General features: G+C 38.9%; 1 protein-coding gene across 1 annotated transcript in view; it reads right to left on the bottom strand.

Annotated features, from left to right (window-relative positions):
- Nucleotides 1-20216, bottom strand: part of HMCN1 (hemicentin 1) — a 563772-nt gene that overhangs the window by 225546 nt on the left and 318010 nt on the right. Inside the window, exons 57-66 of the mRNA XM_088453882.1 lie at nucleotides 12998-13185; nucleotides 9656-9752; nucleotides 8350-8511; nucleotides 7764-7877; nucleotides 7469-7665; nucleotides 7275-7356; nucleotides 5991-6122; nucleotides 1611-1760; nucleotides 1360-1519; nucleotides 446-570 (exon numbers count right to left, since the gene is read on the bottom strand). Coding sequence (XP_088310008.1) covers nucleotides 446-570; nucleotides 1360-1519; nucleotides 1611-1760; nucleotides 5991-6122; nucleotides 7275-7356; nucleotides 7469-7665; nucleotides 7764-7877; nucleotides 8350-8511; nucleotides 9656-9752; nucleotides 12998-13185 — 1407 coding nt within the window. The remainder of the gene's footprint in view (nucleotides 1-445; nucleotides 571-1359; nucleotides 1520-1610; nucleotides 1761-5990; nucleotides 6123-7274; nucleotides 7357-7468; nucleotides 7666-7763; nucleotides 7878-8349; nucleotides 8512-9655; nucleotides 9753-12997; nucleotides 13186-20216) is intronic.

The following is a 20216-nucleotide window of genomic DNA, read 5'->3' as shown; positions in this document are numbered from 1 at the left end:
ATATCTGTCCAATCTGACTGGTTGGAATGAAAACCTGGAAATGTATGGGAGCAAATGACATACTTAATTTGCTCACAAACACTGGAAAATAGCCAAAATGGTTGTTCAGAAAAATTGGTTAAAACACACAAATTTAATCAATTTGAACAATTGTCTTTTTGTCTGTTTTCCAGTATTTAAGATCATATGATCAACTGTCATTTGCTCCCATACAGTACCAGGTTTTCATTCCAGCCAGCTAGATTGAACAGATATCTGACAGAAAATTGTATAGTGTATGCCCAGCATTAGGAAGTATTTGACATGGTCTGTGCTTCAGGTAACAGGCTTCCTGGAGTTGGAGATGTCCAGTATAAGTTCTATATTTGTATTACTAATGAGTAAACAGGGTTGTGATATGTACTATAAAATGCAATGCTTTCTAGGGTCTTACACAAGTACATACCATGTACGTTTAAGTTGAATATCTTGTCATCTTCACCAGCAGAATTGGTAGCCACGCATGTATATTTTCCCATATCAGCTACTACAACATTTAGAATGGATAATATTTCTCCACTTGAGGTTTTGCTTTGAAATGTGGAACATAAAAAAAATCACAGTGAATGCAGGAATGTTCTTCTTTATACATGGAAAAAAAGATATAGTTCAAGTTTTTGATATTTAGTTGTTGTTTGTTTGGTCACATATGAAAATACTAAGGTTGATGTCCAGTTGGTGACTATAAGAGCTGTATGTTTCATATCAGGAGGATACGGTATTCTAATACCTAAGAAGGGAATGCAGTAGCCAGTTTGACAATTGAGATTGAGGGCAAAGTGAGGTGGAACATGGGATGCCAAAATGTTAATAAAGGAATTTAAAGCATTTCAACAGTGTCGGTTTTACAACTTAAGACATTATGCTTTATCATCATGTGCTAGGTGGTCTGGTGATTGAGCGATTAACATTGGCAGGTAGAGGTTCCTAAGGCATGATGCTTCAAGCATCGCATCCCGTCCCGCCAATAATCAATTGCGTATTGACATTTAGTAAGGCCGTGTCTATGATCATTTAAGCAAAGGACAGATCTTCCGATAAGAGCTGTCCTTTGCAGTGTTGGGTCTTCTAAGTTTATAACCCAAGAATCCGTCTGCGCATGCGCAAGCCGCAGGGGACCATGGGAGGGATCCTATTGATGTATCCTGCCAGTAGGGAGGTAATAGGCCATCTTATGAATTCTAATTCAGGCAACAAAATAGATGCCTCCACAGCTTGTAGGTTACAGGTCCAATATAAATATTTCCACTGACTGAATGCATTCCACTAAACAATGTTTCCATCATTTTAGACATATGACACAGTTTCAGACATTCTTACTTAATGAGGAAGTGACCGTTGTAGTTGATATGTTTACCATCCTTTAGCCAGTAAATGACAGGTGCAGGAATTCCGCCGGTCTCACACACCATCTGTATGTCTTCAGCTGGTGAAGAGTTTATCTCGTTTGGCGCTCCAGAGCCAGCAATGCTAGGGGGAACTTTAAATATTTATATATTATTATATACATTGTGACTGCAATAATGTAGAATTTACTTTCAAATATGCACCAGTATGACTAGATAACCTGCCTTGAATAGTTAGAATGAAGTGTTTCTGAGCTCTTCCTTCTATGTTTGATGCAAGACACGTGTAATTTCCACCATCTGTGAGCTGAGCTCTGGTTATCTTCATTTTGCTCCCGCCAGAAAGAAAGTGAATTTTCAATAAATCTGAATGACCTATATGTAAGTTCAGAAAGGTTAATGTAAATTTAGATTACTAGATTGGAAAACATCAATCCACGGACAAAAATGATGTAAATTTTAGCATACATCACTCCTATTAAGCCACAGTGCATGGTAACTTTGTACATTTTGAACCTTTGAAACTACTGAACCCTTGTCATACAAGAACTGTGACATTTTCCATATCAAATATGACATACAGTCAGGTGCATAAATATTGGGACATTGACAGAATTTTCATATTTTGGCCTCTATTCGCCACCACAATGGCTTTGAAATGAAACAAACAAGATGTGCTTTAACTGCAGACTTTCAGATTTAATTTGAGGGTAATTACATCCAAATCAGGTGAACGGTGTAGGAATTACAACGGTTTCTATATGTGCCTCCCACTTTTTAAGGGGCCAAAAGTAATGGGACTATCAACTCAAAAGCTATTTCATGGACAGGTGTGGGCTATTCCCTTGTTATTTCATTATCAATTAAGCAGGTAAAAGGTCTGGAGTTGATTCTAGGTGTGACATTTGAATTTGGAATCAGTTGCTGTCGACTCTCAATATGAGATCCAAAGAGCTGTCACTATCAGTGAAGCAAGCTATCATTAGGCTGAAAAATCAAAACAAACCCATCAGAGAGATAGCAAAAACATTAGGTGTGGCCAAATCAACTGTTTGGAACATTCTTAAAAAGAAAGAACGCACCGGAGAGCTCAGCAACACCAAAAGACCCGGAAGACCACGGAAAACAACTGTGGTGGATGACAGAAGAATTATTTCCCTGGTGAAGAAAAACCCCTTCACAACAGTTGGCCAAATCAAGAACACTCTCCAGGAGGTAGGTGTATATGTGTCAAAGTCAACAATCAAGAGAAGACTTCACAAGAGTGAATATAGAGGGTTCACCAGAAGATGTAAACCACTGGTGAGCCACAAAAACAGGAAGACCAGATTACAGTTTGCCAAACAACATCTAAAACAGCCATTACAGTTCTGGAACCACATCCTATGGACAGATGAGACAAAGATCAACTTGTACCAGAGTGATGGGAAGAGAAGAGTATGGAGAAGGAAAGGAACTGCTCCTGATCCAAAACATACCACCTCATCAGTGAAGCATGGTGGTGGTAGTGTCATGGTGTGGGCATGTATGGCTGCCAATGGAACTGGTTCCCTTGTATTTATTGATGATGTGACTGCTGACAAAAGCAGCAGAATTAATTCTGAAGTGTTTCGGGCAATATTATATGCTCATATTCAGTCAAATGCTTCAGAACTCATTGGACGTCGGTTCACAGTGCAGATGGACAATGACCCGAAGCATACTGCAAAAGCAACCAAAGAGTTTTTTAAGGCTAAAAAGTGGAATGTTATGCAATGGCCAAGTCAATCCCCTGACCTGAATCCGATTGGGCATGCAATTCACTTGATGAAGACAAAACTGAAGGGAAAATTCCCCAAGAACAAGCAGGAACTGAAGACATTTGCAGTAGAGGCCTGGCAGAGCATCACCAGGGATGAAACCTAGCGTCTGGTGATGTCTATGCGTTCCAGACTTCAGGCTGTAATTGCCTGCAAAGGATTTGCAACAAAGTATTAAAAAGTGAAAGTTAGCTTTAGGATTTAGTTTGTCCTATTACTTTTGGTCCCTTAAAAAGTGGGATAAAAACCGTTGTAATTCCTACACCATTCACCTGATTTGGATGTAATTACCCTCAAATTAAATCTGAAAGTCTGCAGTTAAAGCACATCTTGTTTGTTTCATTTCAAAGCCATTGTGGTGGTGAATAGAGGCCAAAATATGAAAATTCTGTCAATGTCCTAATATTTATGCACCTGACTGTATGTCCTCTTTCTTAATAAAATAAAACAATCACCACTATTTATAAGAAACAATAGCCTAGTTAGTACCACATTGATGCAGTTTCGTTGTGGACAAAACCTCCAAAACATGGACTATACCTGGAAAATGGATATGTTTGGTAAACATAATGTTGCATCTTAATTTCCTTTACACATCTGATATCAGCCACCAAATGAATGCCCATAGCTTAAATACCTAGCTCCTGCACATTTTCATCAGAGGAAACGTCATGCATGTAGAATACTGCAGTCCTTAGCAAGATTAGTGTGTGCTGACTGGAGTTTCTAAAAGTATAGACTGTTCATATGATGGCTGCTTAGATTGGAAATTACTGCTATATGGCACAAACGCAAAAAATGACACAGGAGAGAAATACTCTATTAATCTTTTGATGTTACATAAGTGTCCTTCAGATTATCCTTTGATTTTAGAATGAGCATGGCATAAACATACAGTAGCAAGCAGACCACTGAAGCTATCACACAATCCTGCAATGAACCCAAAGCTAACAAAACATTTTTTTATACGCTTGACTTCTTAGTTCTCTAATAATACAAAATCAGTTATCAGCTAGGGTCATATTTTAGATAGAGATGAGCAGTTTGGTTTTGCTGCTGAAAACCGAACACACCTGAACTTTGGTGTTGTGAGTAGAACCGAGTCCTGGCTTAGATCACTTTGATGTTGCGAGTAGAACTGAGTCCCAGCTCAGATCACTTTGGTGTTCCAAGTAGAACAGAGTCCTGGCTCAGATCACTTTGGTGTTCCGAGTAGAACCAGGAACGGGCTCAGATCACTTTGGTGTTCCAAGTAGAACCGAGCCCCGGCTCAGACCACTTTGGGGTTCCGAGTAGAACCGAGTCCCAGCTCAGATCACTTTGGGGTTCTGAATACAACCGAGTCCCGACATGAGTCTTCTCTCTGAGTTCGGAACTAAAAACCAGATCTTGTGTATTTTGGATTGGATTTAAGTCCCTTCCTCGTGATTTTAGGTGCTGTGAGGTGGTCAAAATGAACTGGAAATTATTGTAAATTAATGTTAATAATACTATAGGAACAGAAACAGGTCCAAGTTGCATGATTTTAGCTGTTTTTATCGATTTTTAAAGAAATCTAAAACTAAAACTGAACCAAAATACTTGAGTGGGGTTTTGGCAAAACCAAAACATGACGTTGATTTAGAACCAAGACCAAAACATCTCTAGCAGAAACTAGAAAGGTGCATGGATTGTGCTTTTGGGTACTGAATATTTTCTGATGCAAAGGCATTATATTGTGCATATACAGAGAGTGAACTCAGCACAATTATACCCGAGTAATATTAATCTGAATAATACCTTGCTATGTATCAGATCAAAAAATTTTAGAGAAAAATTAACAAAAGAACAGTAACACTCACAACTGTAAATAAATGGTAAAATGATCGATAAGACAGGTAATAAATGTATTCTATATCTATGTTGCTTACTCACATGAAAAAAATTATTACTGTTTGTCTCCAACTTGACTAATGCTGGACTATTCTTTTGGGATACTGGTCCAGTTTTTAGCCTACGTATTTCTAATTCTACATTATTTAAGAGAGAAGTCTATTCAGTAGCCTGATGTATCACTTTAGTATGCATCATGGGTATGTTGTCTGTAAAGTGGCTAGCTATGGGTATGTTGTCTGTAAAGTGGCTAGCTATGGGTATGTTGTCTGTAAAGTGGCTAGCTATGGGTATGTTGTCTGTAAAGTGCTAGCTATGGGTATGTTGTCTGTAAAGTGGTTAGCTATGGGTATATTGTATGTAAAGTGGCTAGCTATGGGTATGTTGTTTGTAAAGTGGCTAGCTATCGGTATGTTGTTTGTAAAGTGGCTAGCTATGGGTATGTTGTCTGTAAAGTGCTAGCTATGGGTATGTTGCCTGTAAAGTGGCTAGCTATGGGTATGTTGCCTGTAAAGTTGCTAGCTATGGGTATGTTGTCTGTAAAGTGGCTAGCTATGGGTATGTTGTCTGTAAAGTGGCTAGCTATGGGTATGTTGTCTGTAAAGTGGCTAGCTATGGGTATGTTGTCTGTAAAGTGGCTAGCTATGGGTATGTGGTCTGTAAAGTGGCTAGCTTTATTTTGGTGGTCAGTGAGTTTATTAAAAAGTGGAAGTAAATTTGTCTGTCAAGAGAAAGGCAGAGATGCAGTAGAGGAGATAATATCGGTTTACCAAAATGTGATTGCATACATATACATTAATTTTTCTCAACATAACCTATAAATTAACATTTTATAAAATATAATAGTTATCACAGGCACCAAATATGACAGTTTATAAAAACTGTATATTATTTATGTGTTACAAATGTTCCCCATTGGAAAGCAAATACTTACTTATCTGATTTCCATCCTTAAGCCAGTTTATCCTTGGTGTAGGAATGCCATAAGCATCACAAGAAAAGGTAACAGAGTTTAGGATAGTTCCATTGTGATACTCCTCCTCTGGGCCTTGTATACTTGGAGGTACTAAGAAAAGATTGTTTATTTTTAGGGTATTTTTATTTAACTATTAATCTTAACTACTGTAATAATAAATCTACATACTTTTCCACTTAACTCTTCTGGAGTTGACAACCAATTTTTACCTATGTCACTTACTGTAGGTTTACTTTACAAGAACATTTTGTAGTTGCCCAATATACACATAATGTCAGATGTTTGTCACTTTTTTTGGTCTCTTTGTAGCTTTGGTGAGCGATGACCCAGGAATATTCCCGGAATTCTGTAACTTGTCTCCACATGGCCACTGGGGGATACTGTTCCATAACAATATGAATAATACTGACCAATAACCAGTAATATCACAGGATATAACAAGTTGTGCTGCTAAAAACTGTATGGAATCAGAAACATTTAGGACAGTTTTTTAAAGATATGAGATAATAGGGAGGGTGAAGAAAACAAAGTAGTGGGTCATAGAGGACAGAAGTAGGTCATTGAGGACCGAAGTGGGTCATAGAGGACCGAAGTGGGTAATACAGGACAGAAGTAGGTCATTGAGGACTGAAGTGGGTCATAGAGGACCGAAGTGGGTAATACAGGACAGAAGTGGGTCATAGAGGACCGAAGTGGGTAATAGAGAACAGAAGTCGGTCATATAGAACAGAAGTGGGTCATAGAGGACAGAAGTGGGTCATAGAGGACAGAAGTGGGTTATAGAGGACAGAAGTGGGTCATAGAGAACCGAAGTGGGTAATAGAGAACAGAAGTGGGTCATAGAGGACCGAAGTGGGTCATAGAGGACCGAAGTGGGTCATAGAGGACAGAAGTGGGTTATAGAGGACAGAAGTGGGTCATAGAGGATAGAAGTGGGTCATAGAGGACCGAAGTGGGTCATAGAGGACAGAAGTGGGTTATAGAGGACAGAAGTGGGTTACAGAAAACAGAAGTGGGTCATAGAGGACAGAAGTGGGTAATAGAGGACAGAAGTGGGTCATATCTTAAAAAAAATGGAAAATGCTCATTTCCACTTTCTTTTTCAAAGAGCACTGAAAGTTGCAAATTTGGGGTTGAACTGGGAATTATCTTTTTATCCCAAATATTGATATAATTAGATTATTATTAGATACAAAATGAATAAGTTCCCAAAGCTTTTATACTGCATATATAATCACTCACCATAAACATTCAGCAGAAATTTCTTCCTGTCTTGTCCTACAACATTTGTTGCAATGCATTCATATTCTCCAGTATCAGATACCTGGAATAAATGTTTAAAGTGCTGACTATAATGGTAACTTTCCAACACTTAGTCCAAGCAGCAATATTAAACCTAATCACACATAAAAGCTTAGGATAAATTAGCCTGTTACCTGGGCATTCATAATATTTAATGTCTGTCCTCCATTTGGGATCCTGTAATTAGCATAATCCACAAGCAACTGGCCGCTCTTATACCAGCTGGTGACGGGAGGTGGGATAGCATTTGATTCACATTCCAATGACAAGGATGTAGCAATGCTAACCTCAATACTGGTATCACTGCTACCACCGAGGATCGTAGGAGGAACTGCAATAATAATGCAAACGTGAGACAATTTTAGTAAGTGTTTTCTTAACTATGATATTCTCTTTAATTATACTGTACTACTTAATGATAAAACAAACCATAGACATTAAGAGAGAATTTTTTCTTGCTTTCTCCGGCTTGGTTACTAGCAGTACATACATATTCTCCAGCATCTGACTGTGTGGTTTGAGGTATCTGTACTATCCTGCCACCTAGAGGGGACACAGTGAAATGTTTGAGCATGAAAATATACTGACAGTTTATGCTGCGTTCATAATAGACACTGGAACAAACCTTATAAAGCTGCATTGTTAAAGCAGATTTTGTGTATATAAAAATATATAAGTGAAAGAATCTAGGCATGATAAAAAGTTATTTACTTCAATGCACTTAAACAAAATTCATGCAGTAAGAATTTGTCAAACCATAAAAGGGCTGCAATTACCCCATAGGCTATGTAAGCATATAACTAATGAGCATTGTCCAGGGTGCATCATCATATATATGTTCTATCTAAAGCTTTTTACCAGTTGCACATTTATCTTATATTCATAGAGCTAAAACAGTTTTGTCATTATGTATATGCAGCTAAATTATCCATCTGATGGACATATTATTAAAGTCGAAACAGGAAAAAAATGTTTTTTTTGCATGGATTGTGTATCACACATCAATCATTCTTACCTGGCACGATAAAAAGATGCTTGCTAGTGCTAAGGACATTGCCATCCTTTTGCCAGTTTATTGAAGGTGGCGGAATTCCAGTTACTTCACACGACAGAGAAATAAAGTTATTTTCTACAACAGTGACATTTTCAAAGATATTGCCTGCCACTATGGGAGGAACTGCAACAAACACGGGAGAAGGAATCTGATCACTTAATGTTCCTTGAATAAAACATTTGTTTCAAAAATTGTAATGTAGCCTTGAACATTTTTAAATGTTAGAAACTATAACTTTATCCTACAGCATTTAAACATTATATGATGGAAAGAACAAATGAAATTATACTGTTGTGTGATATGTTATTTATGTATTTATGATTGATTTTGCGGTTCAGTTATGTTATATCATGCCAATGAATGACAGATAAAACTATTAAATAAATTATTATTTTATATAATAGTACCTGAAATTGTGGGATATTTATCTGTGCAAATCCAAAAATGTTCTAGCGTTCTAGAACCTTTAACTGAAAAACGTAGTTCTAAATGCCCTAATAAGAATGGGTTAGTTTGCAAAAGATTACATCTAATTGTTGTCTCTCTCACACCATTTAATTAGCTTTGCCATAAAAATTAATAATACTTTTCAGATCCAAACCATTCCATATGACAGAGCTTTCAGGGAGCAAAGCGTTTGCCAGCTTTGGACAATCCCCTCTTTAGACCTTCCCACCTTACAGTACTGTATGTTTAGAATATAGGAGGCTCTTCCAAGGTCTCTCACTGTTATTTGTATGGGATTGCCACCATTTGTGCTCATTTACCCTGCAAGTTTTCCATAGCAGTTCTCGTGACCATGTTAAAGCATTATAGGTGGACTGAGGCTTCTAGTAGCATATCAGGCAAGGGGACCTTGTCTGTCATATGTAATGAGTAGGACATTCATGTAAATTCATTAAGAAGTGTCTAACCACTACAGGGGGAAATCAATATAATGCCCCGGGCATCGGTGCGATGCATGACTGTGCACATATCGGATATATACAATAGGGTCAACATCGCAAGTTTTCCCTTGCACCTCTATGGGATTCAAGGGAAAACTTGTGATTTCGGCAGGCGTGATTTGCTGTTCAAGAAAGGCACTTCACATCCATCTCATTCCCCCCTATAAGTATTAGTACATTTAAAAATAAATATAAAGTATGTTTTAGGAATGACATAGGATATATTATTGCTTTACTCATAAACTCCTGGCAAATAACTATAACCTACTGTAAGTGACATTTTTTTAATGGCTCTATTCAATTTATAATATTAGTTTTACCATGAATGTTTATGTTAAACAGCTTCTGTACACTTCCTGCTGCATTCTCAACAATGCAGATATATCGTCCAGTATCCATTAACTGAGCATTTGAGATCTAAGAAACACAACAAAAGCAGTGAGTATTACATATGTCAGAGTGATTCACTTAATAACCCATTGGGGATGTAGTCAGGATCCCCATGGGCAGAATGTTGATGATCACAAAACCGACAGCAGCATCCGGATGGTCAGGATCCCAACAGATTATGACGGTAAATATTAGGGTTAGGTTTACGGTTACGCACTAGGGGGCGGGTTAGGGTTAGGCTGCGTTACGGTTAGGCAGAAGGAGGGGATGAATAGGGTTAGGCTGTGGGAGGGGTGGTTTAGAGTTAGGGTGCGGGAGGGGAGGTTTAGGTTAAGGGCAAAGGTTAAGATTTGGGTTAAAATAATTACCAAAATCCATGAAGATTTCAATCATCGGGATGCCGCCAGGGCCCTAGATAGCCGGCCCAGGTCCATCACTATTGAGGGGGCGTTACCTAATTGTGGGAGGTGTAAACACACCATCTTAAAAAGAAAAGACCCTATTTGCAGTGCCTTGAAGAGGAGACTGCTGCAGCTGCTCAACGACAGCAGTGAGCAGTTTCTCTGGTCTCCTACTGCAGCCCAGCACACAGCAGCGTGTGTTGGGCTGCTGACAGGTAAGAGCAAGGGGGTGGCCTCCGCCCCGGGCCCACGCCAGGCCCCTCCATCAAGCCCGGGCCTAGGTAATTAGTACCTGCCCATCCTCTCTCGATGCCCCTGGATGCTGCTGTCGGTCCCAATCCCCACCCAAGTCATTGCATACTATATAGCACAGCATTAGAGCTCAATGATCTTGCAAAAGATGAACACATACTGATTTTTTGGGGGAATGATTCACTAAATATTAATATTTATTCACTTAATTCAGTGCAACAAATTTGAACCATCTGGAAACATCTGAATCTTCTTTTCACTTTTCTGTATATTTCTGTACAGCTAAGAAATATTCCATAGCATTATCACATGCACTTTCTTCTAAATTGCAACACAGTTGCTTTCACTCCCAGAATGGCTGGTGACTCCCACAATATTGGGAGATCTCTTCCTCCCACAAGTAGGCCGACAAAACTCCTGCACCTCTGCTGTGCATACTACAAGAAAATAGCCACAGACAGGGACAGGTTTTGTTATATGTGCATTATTTTTCTCTAGTGTTTTCAATGAGAATAATTTGTATTGCTGTACATAAGCATGAACTACAAGAATATGGACACTACTCTCAAACCACTTATATAGTAATTCCATGGTCTTCTTCCCAGTTTGTCCTGCACATACATCTGTCTGCCTATGTGTGTGTTTTGTGTGTGTTTCTGTGTCTGTCAGTGAGCATTTCTGTCTGCCTGTCTGCCTGTGTGTGTTAGGCTACACTACAACTGGCAAAGGTTATTCTGAGTAAATCAGTATTTGCTGTACTAGCAATATACATTATGTCCCGTTATGAAGCACAAACAATATCACTAAGAGCCATATTTATCATCACTTAATATCTACAAAAGTAAAAGGGAAAATCAACATTTTCACCTACTTTTGTAGAAATTAAGTATTGGGGCCATTCATCATAAATATAACTCAGGATATATCACTATCTCCTGCTTAACTTTCAACCCCGATCTGTCCCGCTGTCTCCATACACTAGTATGAGGACCTACATTCATGAAGCTCGGAAAATACAATATTTGCGGAGCTTCACTGCAGGAACATTTGCCATCTTCAGATGGCATTTGCTCCTGTACCCCTGCTCCTTCGCTAAGGGAAGGAGACCAGGGTTGTGAAGAGGGATCCTTTCAGATCCTTCTGCCCCTGTCCGGCTCTTTCTGTCGGATGCCGGGGCTTTGTGTGTCTGCATGAACCCTAGGCACACTAGCACTGCTGAGTCAGACTTGGCAGTGCTAATTTTCACTGCTGCAAAAGTAGCAGTGAAAACATTTGTGGAGACAGCAGAATTAGGATCAGCTGTCTCCATGCCAGAGCAATGATTAACTGCTCCGGCGCTCGCTGTATGTAAGAATGTTACTTATCAGTGGCCGTCTGGCCCCTGATAATGACATAATAAATATGCCCCTAATACATTTGTTACATGGTACAATTTTGTGAAAACAGACAGATGGTCTTTCCACACCATTAGACACAAAGAGCAGGATGCATCAAGCATTGCATTTTGCATGCGTTGCAACCCACCATACTTTACATCGCATACATGCCGGTGTTATGCTGGTATGCAGGAAGAGAACAGCTCTTATCGGGAGAGAGGGTTTATGACCCAGAAGTCCCTCTGCGCATGCGTCGTATGACGCACATGCCGCGGGGTGTGCTGGGAGGAATCCGATAGGATCCCTCTAACAGCACAGTGCAATAAGAAGCCCATAGGCTTCTATTGGGTAATGCCATCTGAAAATGATATTGCCCACCAGGTCCCAGCCGCGGAGAGCATTGCTTTCCAAAACGTGGTGCATATGAGAAATGCGGAAAATCCCTGAAAACTGCATTTTTGGTGGTTTGACTGCATAATTGATAATAGTACATCCCGCCTCATGCAATGAATCCCTCATTTGTCTACAGTGCTCATGTAAAATAGACTTTAGGATAAAAGAGATTAAAATTTTACATGTAATTCAGGAAAATATATCGTCATATAGACTCAGTGCCTGATTCAGAGATGGACGCAATGCTGATGCTTACACAGTTGAGCGCGGTGGTCTACGCATTTGTCTGATTTGCACTGTGCATGCGTCAAGTTCATCACCGATGTTACTCGCAGTGAGGATTTATTTGCAAAGTGATTGACAGGTAGGGACCACTTGGGGATGGCTACGAGGGGGGGGGCTGTGACTCTAAAGCAGTCATGTCATTACCGTTTTCGGGGGATGTCTCTGCCTACGACTGCGATCCCGTACGCTATCAATATGGCTCTGGTGCCACAGTTCCCGTGGCCATTCTGGGCAACTAAAGGGTTACTCAGAAGTCCAAAGATAAACTGATCCGTGGCAGAGCTGTGTCTCATGCAGTCGCTTGGATTTGCGAAGCTGCCAGATGGGCGCCTCTATACAAATACTGGTGTCTGTAACATCTGCCGCAGCTGCTGTGTACAAGTTTGCAGCTGCGGCATCATTAGCGCACATCCCTGACTCACTCCCTCTACCTTATAATCGATAATCAAATGGCTGCATATGACCTGATTGTGCCACTTTATTCATGGCCTTGCTTGCTTCTGCAAATATGCAAACTACATCTAAAACTGTATGTGCAGCTGATCATTACACGTGTAGTGCTGACCTGCAGGTAGCTTCCACTGGATAAAATGTGATAACGTTTTCCTTCCTTGATGACCTGTCCGTCTTTCTGCCAGCTTACTGTGGGCGCAGGAATACTTTTCACACTGCAGTCCAACAATATTGTTTGATTTGCTAGAGATGTAATATTCTCTGCCAAATTTTCAGTGACTACTTCAAATATTGGAGGTACTAAATAAAAAAATAATATCAGTCACAACATAACAATTAAAAAGCTACATATAATACAGTTCAATCCATAATACTAATACACTACTATAAACTGCATTAAAGAACACATTTTACTGAACACAACGCACATTCACTTTCTATACATATCATCATTGGTTATTATTATTATCATTTATTTAGATGATGCCACAAGTGTTCCGCAGCGCCTTACAAAGTATATAAACAAATTGTTGACCAGTAATTTACAGAACAATACAATACAGCACCAGGATATGGATAATATACATTGCTACAGTACATTAGCGACCATAAAACCCAGATAAGCAACAGAGCATAAGCAACCAAGTGTTAGGTGCCCTAGTGGTGAGTAAGAAGTAGATGAAACTAAAGTAGGGAGAAGCACAAGAGGGTAGAGGGCCCTGCTCATAAGAGCTTACATTCTAAAAGGGAGGGGCAGACAAACAGGTTTGACACAGATGGGGTAGCAGGGAGGAAGGAGCATGTAGTAGCACGTTAGGATGAGAGCTGGAAGGCTTTGATGAAGTAGTGGGTCTTGAGAGCCCATTTGAGGTGGAGAGTTTGATGGGGAGTGGGAGAGAGTTCCAAAGGTGGGGAGCAGTACGGGCAAAATCTTGCAGGCGGCAGTGGGAGGAAGTAATCAGTTGACATGAAAGGCGGCGTGCATTAGTTGAATGAAGAAAGCGGACAGGAGAGAGAAGGGAGATGAGATAAGAGATGTAAATGGGAGAAGATTGGGTGAGGGCTTTGTAAGCGTCGTGAGAATTTTAAATTGGATTCTGAAAGGGAAGGGGAGCCAGTGGAGGGCTTGTAGGAGAGGGGAGGCAGATGTAGAGCATTTGGAGAGGAAGATAAGCCATGCAGCAGTATTAAGGACAGACTGGAGAGGTGAGAGATGGGATTTGGGGAGGCCAGATAGGAGGAGGCTACAGTAGTCCAATCTGGAGATGACCAGTGAGTGTATGAGGGTTTTAGTAGCATTCTGGGTGAGATAGGGTCTGATCTTGGAAATGTTTTTGAGATGGAAACGACAGGACTGCGAAAGGTTCTGGATATGTGGTTTGAAGGAGAGGGATCAGTCCAGGATAGCTCCAAGACAGCGCACTTTGGGGCTAGATGAGATAGTTATGCCATCAACTGCTAAATAAATAGTGGGAAGTGAGGTTATGTGGGAGGGTGGGAAGATGATCAGCTCTGTCTTAGACATATTAAGTTTAAGAAATCGCTGGGACATCCATGAAGAGATAGCAGAGAGACAGTTGGAGATACGAGTCAGAAGAGAGGGGGAGAGAACAGGGGAGGAAAGGTAGATTTGAGTATCATCAGCATAGAGATGATAAGTTCAAAAGAGCTGATGAGTTCACCTAGAGAGGAAGTATAGAGGGAGAATAGGAGTGGTCCAAGAACAGAACCTTGGGGAACACCTACTGTAAGAGGCTGTGGGGGGGGGAAGAGGTGTCATGAGAGGAAACCGAGAAAGATCGGTCAGAGAGTTAGGAGGACAGCCAGGAGAGGGCAGTGTCACGTAGATCAAGGGAGTGAAGGATATGCAGCAGGAGAGGGTGATCCACAGTGTCGAAAGCAGCAGAGAGATCAAGGAGAATGAGCAGAGAGTAGTGGCCTTTGGATTTGGCAGCAAGGATGTTACATAGATTATAGTATGCCTAGCATTTCCTGTTACCTAAAAGTCATGAATTCATGTTATTGATGCTCCCCATGAGGAATTTTTAAAGTCATCTATCTTAACATCACAAATATCATCTACTGTATTTTATATATAATTGATTTCAGTAAATTATCACATAACCTAAAATAAAGTTCCCATACCCTTTCAGAATTTAATATATTTGATATTTTATTTACATTCATGATAATGCTGAGTAAAAGCTTTTTGTGTTCTGTTATCAGTCAGTGCTGGAAAATTCAGTTCCATCCAATGCATTATTTTGGTGGTTTTCTAGAAAATTGCACCAGCTTGTAATGTATGTATCTGTGTATGGTTTATATGAAAACTGCACCAGCTTCTAATGTATGTACTTGTGTATGGATTATATGAAACTTGCACCAGCTTGTAATGTATGTACTTGTGTATGGACTATATGAAAATTGCACCAGCTTGTAATGTATGTATTTGTGTTTATATGAAAATTGCACCAGCTTGTAATGTACTGTATGTATTTGTGTATGGGTAATACAAAAAACGCACCAGCTTGTATGTATATATTTGTGTATGGGTTTATATGAAAATTGCACCAGCTTGTAATGTATGTTTTTGTGTATGGTTTATATGAAAATTGCACCAGCTTGTAATGTATGTATCTGTGTATGGTTTATTTGAAAATTGCACCAGCTTGTAATGTATGTATTTGTGTATTGTTTATATGAAAATTGCTCCAGCTTGTAATGTATGTACTTGTGTATGGTTTATATGAAAATTGCACCAGTTTGTAATGTACTGTATGTATTTGTGTATGGGTAATACGAAAAATGCACTAGCTTGTAATGTAAATATTTGTGTATGGTTTATATGAAAATTTCCCCACCTTGTAATGTATGTATTTGTGTATGGTTTATATATGCACCAGTTTGTAATGTATGTATCTGTGTATGGGTAATACGAAAAATGCACCAGCTTGTAATGTATGTATTTGTGTATGGTTTATTTGAAAATTTCCCCACCTTGTAATGTATGTATTTGTGTATGGTTTATATGAAACTTGCACCAGTTTGTAATGTATGTATCTGTGTATGGTGTATATGAAAAATGCACCAGCTTGTAATGTATGTATTTGTGTATGGTTTATATGAAAATTTCCCCACCTTGTAATGTATGTATTTATGTATGGTTTATATGAAAATTGCACCAGCTTGTAATGTATATATCTGTGTATGGTTTATATGAAAATTGCACCAGCTTGTAATGTATGTATTTGTGTATGGGTTATATGAAAATTGCACCAGCTTGTAATGTATGTATCTGTGTATGGGTAATATGAAAAATGCATCAGCTTGTAATATATGTATTTGTGTATGGTTTATATGAAAATTGCACCAGCTTGTAATGTATATATTTGTGTATGGTTTACATGAAAATTGCACCAGCTTGTAATGTATGTATTTATGTATGGTTTATATGAAAATTGCACCAGCTTGTAATGTATGTATTTGAGTTTGGGTTTATATGAAAATTGCACCAGCTTGTAATGTACTGTATGTATTTGTGTATGGGTAATACGAAAAATGCACCAGCTTTGAATGTATGTATTTGTGTATGGGTTTATATGAAAATTGCACCAGCTTGTAATGTATGTTTTTGTGTATGGGTTTATATGAAAATTGCACCAGCTTGTAATGTATGTATCTGTGTATGGGTAATACGAAAAATGCACCAGCTTGTAATGTATGTATTTGTGTATGGTTTATATGAAAACTTCCCCACCTTGTAATGTATGTATTTGTGTATGGTTTATATGAAAATTGCACCAGCTTGTAATGTACTGTATGTATTTGTGTATGGGTAATACGAAAAATGCACCAGCTTTGAATGTATGTATTTGTGTATGGGTTTATATGAAAATTGCACCAGCTTGTAATGTATGTTTTTGTGTATGGGTTTATATGAAAATTGCACCAGCTTGTAATGTATGTATCTGTGTATGGGTAATACGAAAAATGCACCAGCTTGTAATGTATGTATTTGTGTATGGTTTATATGAAAACTTCCCCACCTTGTAATGTATGTATTTGTGTATTGTTTATATGAAAATTGCTCCAGCTTGTAATGTATGTACTTGTATGTAACGTCAGGGAAGGGGAAGGAGGGGAAGTGATGACGCACAGGCAAAGATAAATTAATTGGATTACAATAAGTAATATTAACCACTGTTCCTAAGAATAATAAGGGAAAAATTATAAATGTATATTGGCAGTGTTGGTGCTCACTAGAGTTAGAAATAGGCTGTCAAGAAATAAAAATAGAAAGAACTCTGTTTGGTGAGCACTCCTTATGTAGATGAATGATTAAATAATTCAATCTTAACTTTTAATAAATATATTAAAATAAAGAGAAAAAGATCATGTATAAACAGACAACATCAAGTAAAGATCCACAAGTATTATAGTATACATATAAGACAAAATGAATAAATTGATGCAATATGACAAAAAACAGGAAAATGTCACTGTGAAAGCATCATTGTTTGTTAATCCATCCGAATTGGGGCGAAATATTCAGAACATTAGACATATATATATATATATATATATAATATATATATATATATATATACATACATAAATATATCGGACATCACGACTGTTAAGACATGCAGTATTAATACATAGAGTGTCCTTGATGTCATATATTATAATCAAATATACCTACTGTTGAATCGGAACCCCCATTCTCTGTAGAACTCTAAATAGCTGTACCTGACCAATTCAACACATTAATATTTCATGTATATAACCTATCCAAGTTTTACCCTCTATCGTTACATTTCATAAGGATATAGCAAACATAGAATATCAGAAAAGTCAGGGTATAGTGCTGCTATTCATCATTCTGCTGCTCCTCACCTATGCAAATTGCTATCTGTGAGGGGTGAGAGATTACCGGAGAGCAGTTTACCCTTAGAAACAACAGAATAACAGGGACGTTACTCAGATTTCATTTCTGCTTTTGGGTGTCATACTGTACGCATTGGACACTCAATGAGAGAATTACTGACTAGAGATTGTCCTCAGTTAATAGAGACAAAGAGGACAACACACTGAAGGTAAATTACATCAAAATAATATAATCAGACTGTATTTAGATTTAATAGGTGTGTTTCTGACTTCTATTGTCACGTTCAGAAGTTGAATTATTTGCATATTTGGACATTAAACCATATTGCATAATGTTTGGCAAATCATAGAGAGTCACGTAATACAAGAAAAAATATGAATATTCAGCTCTATATAGAACGTTCAATATTCATCATTAAATATACATGTATATTATGCTAGTATGGTCTGCATATCCTCAAACTAACACACAGGCAGGTATTGGAAATTCAGCCAAAGAATAATGTGGAATAAACAATCCACCTGCTGTGTTATTGGAGAGTATTAATTAGGCACTTATGCACATAAGGGAGCTCCCCTGATGCAGATTAGAAGTATATTCACAATGATTTAAATGCATATGTAACATAATACAAGAAAAAAACATGAAAATTCAACCATATATAGAATATTCAATATTCATCATTAGAAATACACTGATTTTATGCTGATATGGGGGCCTATTCATTTAACATTAAAATTCTCTGGAGATAATTAGCTTTAGAACTCTCATGGAGTTGTAGCTAATTATAGATGGAATTCATCATTCCACCTCTCCATAAGTATCTATTCCGAAAAGCTGTCATTTTTGCGATGACAGCTTTTCGGGAAATAGATACTTTTCCCTGCCTACACTAACTTATCGCGTCTGGAAACAGTGCTGCGCATGCGCTGTTACATCTGTAAAACCAGCGCATGCGCAGCACTGCCTACAGATGTGTTAAGTTTCGTACCCCCCCCGATCCCCCTCCCCCCTCCACTCACCTTCCCCCCCCCCGACTTACCTGTCCGCGCAGCAGCCTCCGGCTCTGTCCTGCTGGTCTGTCATCTGGTTTCCCAGCAGACCACATGACAGATTAGAAAAAAAAAATTTTTTTTTTCTTTTTCTAATCTTTCTTGTGCTCTGCTAGGGAGCACACATGACAGACCAGCAGGACGGAGCCTAAGGACGGAGCAGAGTGCCGGAGGGACTCGTCGGGGGACCTGCACACACTGATACAGGTAATTGGATTCTGCTATTCGCCACCTCACAGTGGCGAATAGTAACTGCATCAAATTCCGAAAATTTATAATTTTCGGAATTTGATGAATACCACAATTTCCACATCCCCATACTAATGTATGGGGAGTGTGGAAATTAACGCAGGGGAACTTAGCAAGGAGATATCTGTGATATCTCCTGTGCTAAGTGGCTACATGAATACCAAAATAACGTTATTTAAGGAAAATGTCCTTAAAAACGTTATTTTAGTGTTGATGAATAGGCCCCACTGTCTGCATATCCCATGACCAATATCACACAAGCAGGGTTTGGATATTCAACCAAAAATAGTATGGAATAAACGGTCCACCTGCTGTGATGTTTGAGAGTGTTAATTCGACACTGATGCACAAATGGGAGCACCCCTAATGCAGATTGGAAGTATATTCACAATGATTTAAATATATGTGCAGCACGTCAAAGGGTGTTCAAAATTAACAAGTCACTATGTAGCATAAAAAGGGGGTTGCTAACAATCATATAGATCCCCACAGTGCATAAGACAAGTGCCTGGTTAGAAAATAGATGAAGGACAGAACTTAGCTATATTTAGCATGACTATCATAATGTGCAATGTCAATACTAAAACTGGCGTGACTACCACAGTATGCAATAAATATGGACGTGACTCCTAATAAAACTGAGAAAATACACTAGCCATGTAAAAGTTATCCCCTACTGCTGTTACAATGGTATAGCCACTGTGAGGGTAATTTCTCGGCTATGGTCACCAGGATATGGAGAGACATGAAGCGCGTGCGTCCGTCATAACACAGGCGCACACATTCCAGAATCCTCGTGACCAAGCTCTAGCGGCGAAATGCGCGTCGGGGACAGATGGGACCGATGGATGTCTGATGTCAGCATCCTCACCACAAGTTTGTACCCAGATCGGGATCAAATTGATCGTGGTTTATTCATAGGGGGATTCTGGAATGCATGCGCCTGTGTTATGACGGACGCACGCGTTTCATGTCTCTCCATATCCTGGTGACCATAGCCGAGTAATTACCCTCACAGAGGCTATACCATTTTCTAGTGTATTGTCTAGTTTGTAATGTATGTATTTGTGTATGGTTTATATGAAAATTGCACCAGCTTGTAATGTATGTATTTGTGTTTGGGTTTATATGAAAATTGCATC

This window comes from Taudactylus pleione, unplaced genomic scaffold (assembly GCF_031769625.1).
Source record: "Taudactylus pleione unplaced genomic scaffold, aTauple2 ptg000602l, whole genome shotgun sequence".
NCBI lineage: Eukaryota > Metazoa > Chordata > Amphibia > Anura > Myobatrachidae > Taudactylus > Taudactylus pleione.
Note: the sequence above shows the minus strand (reverse complement) of the source record. Positions and strands in the feature narration are given on the sequence as shown.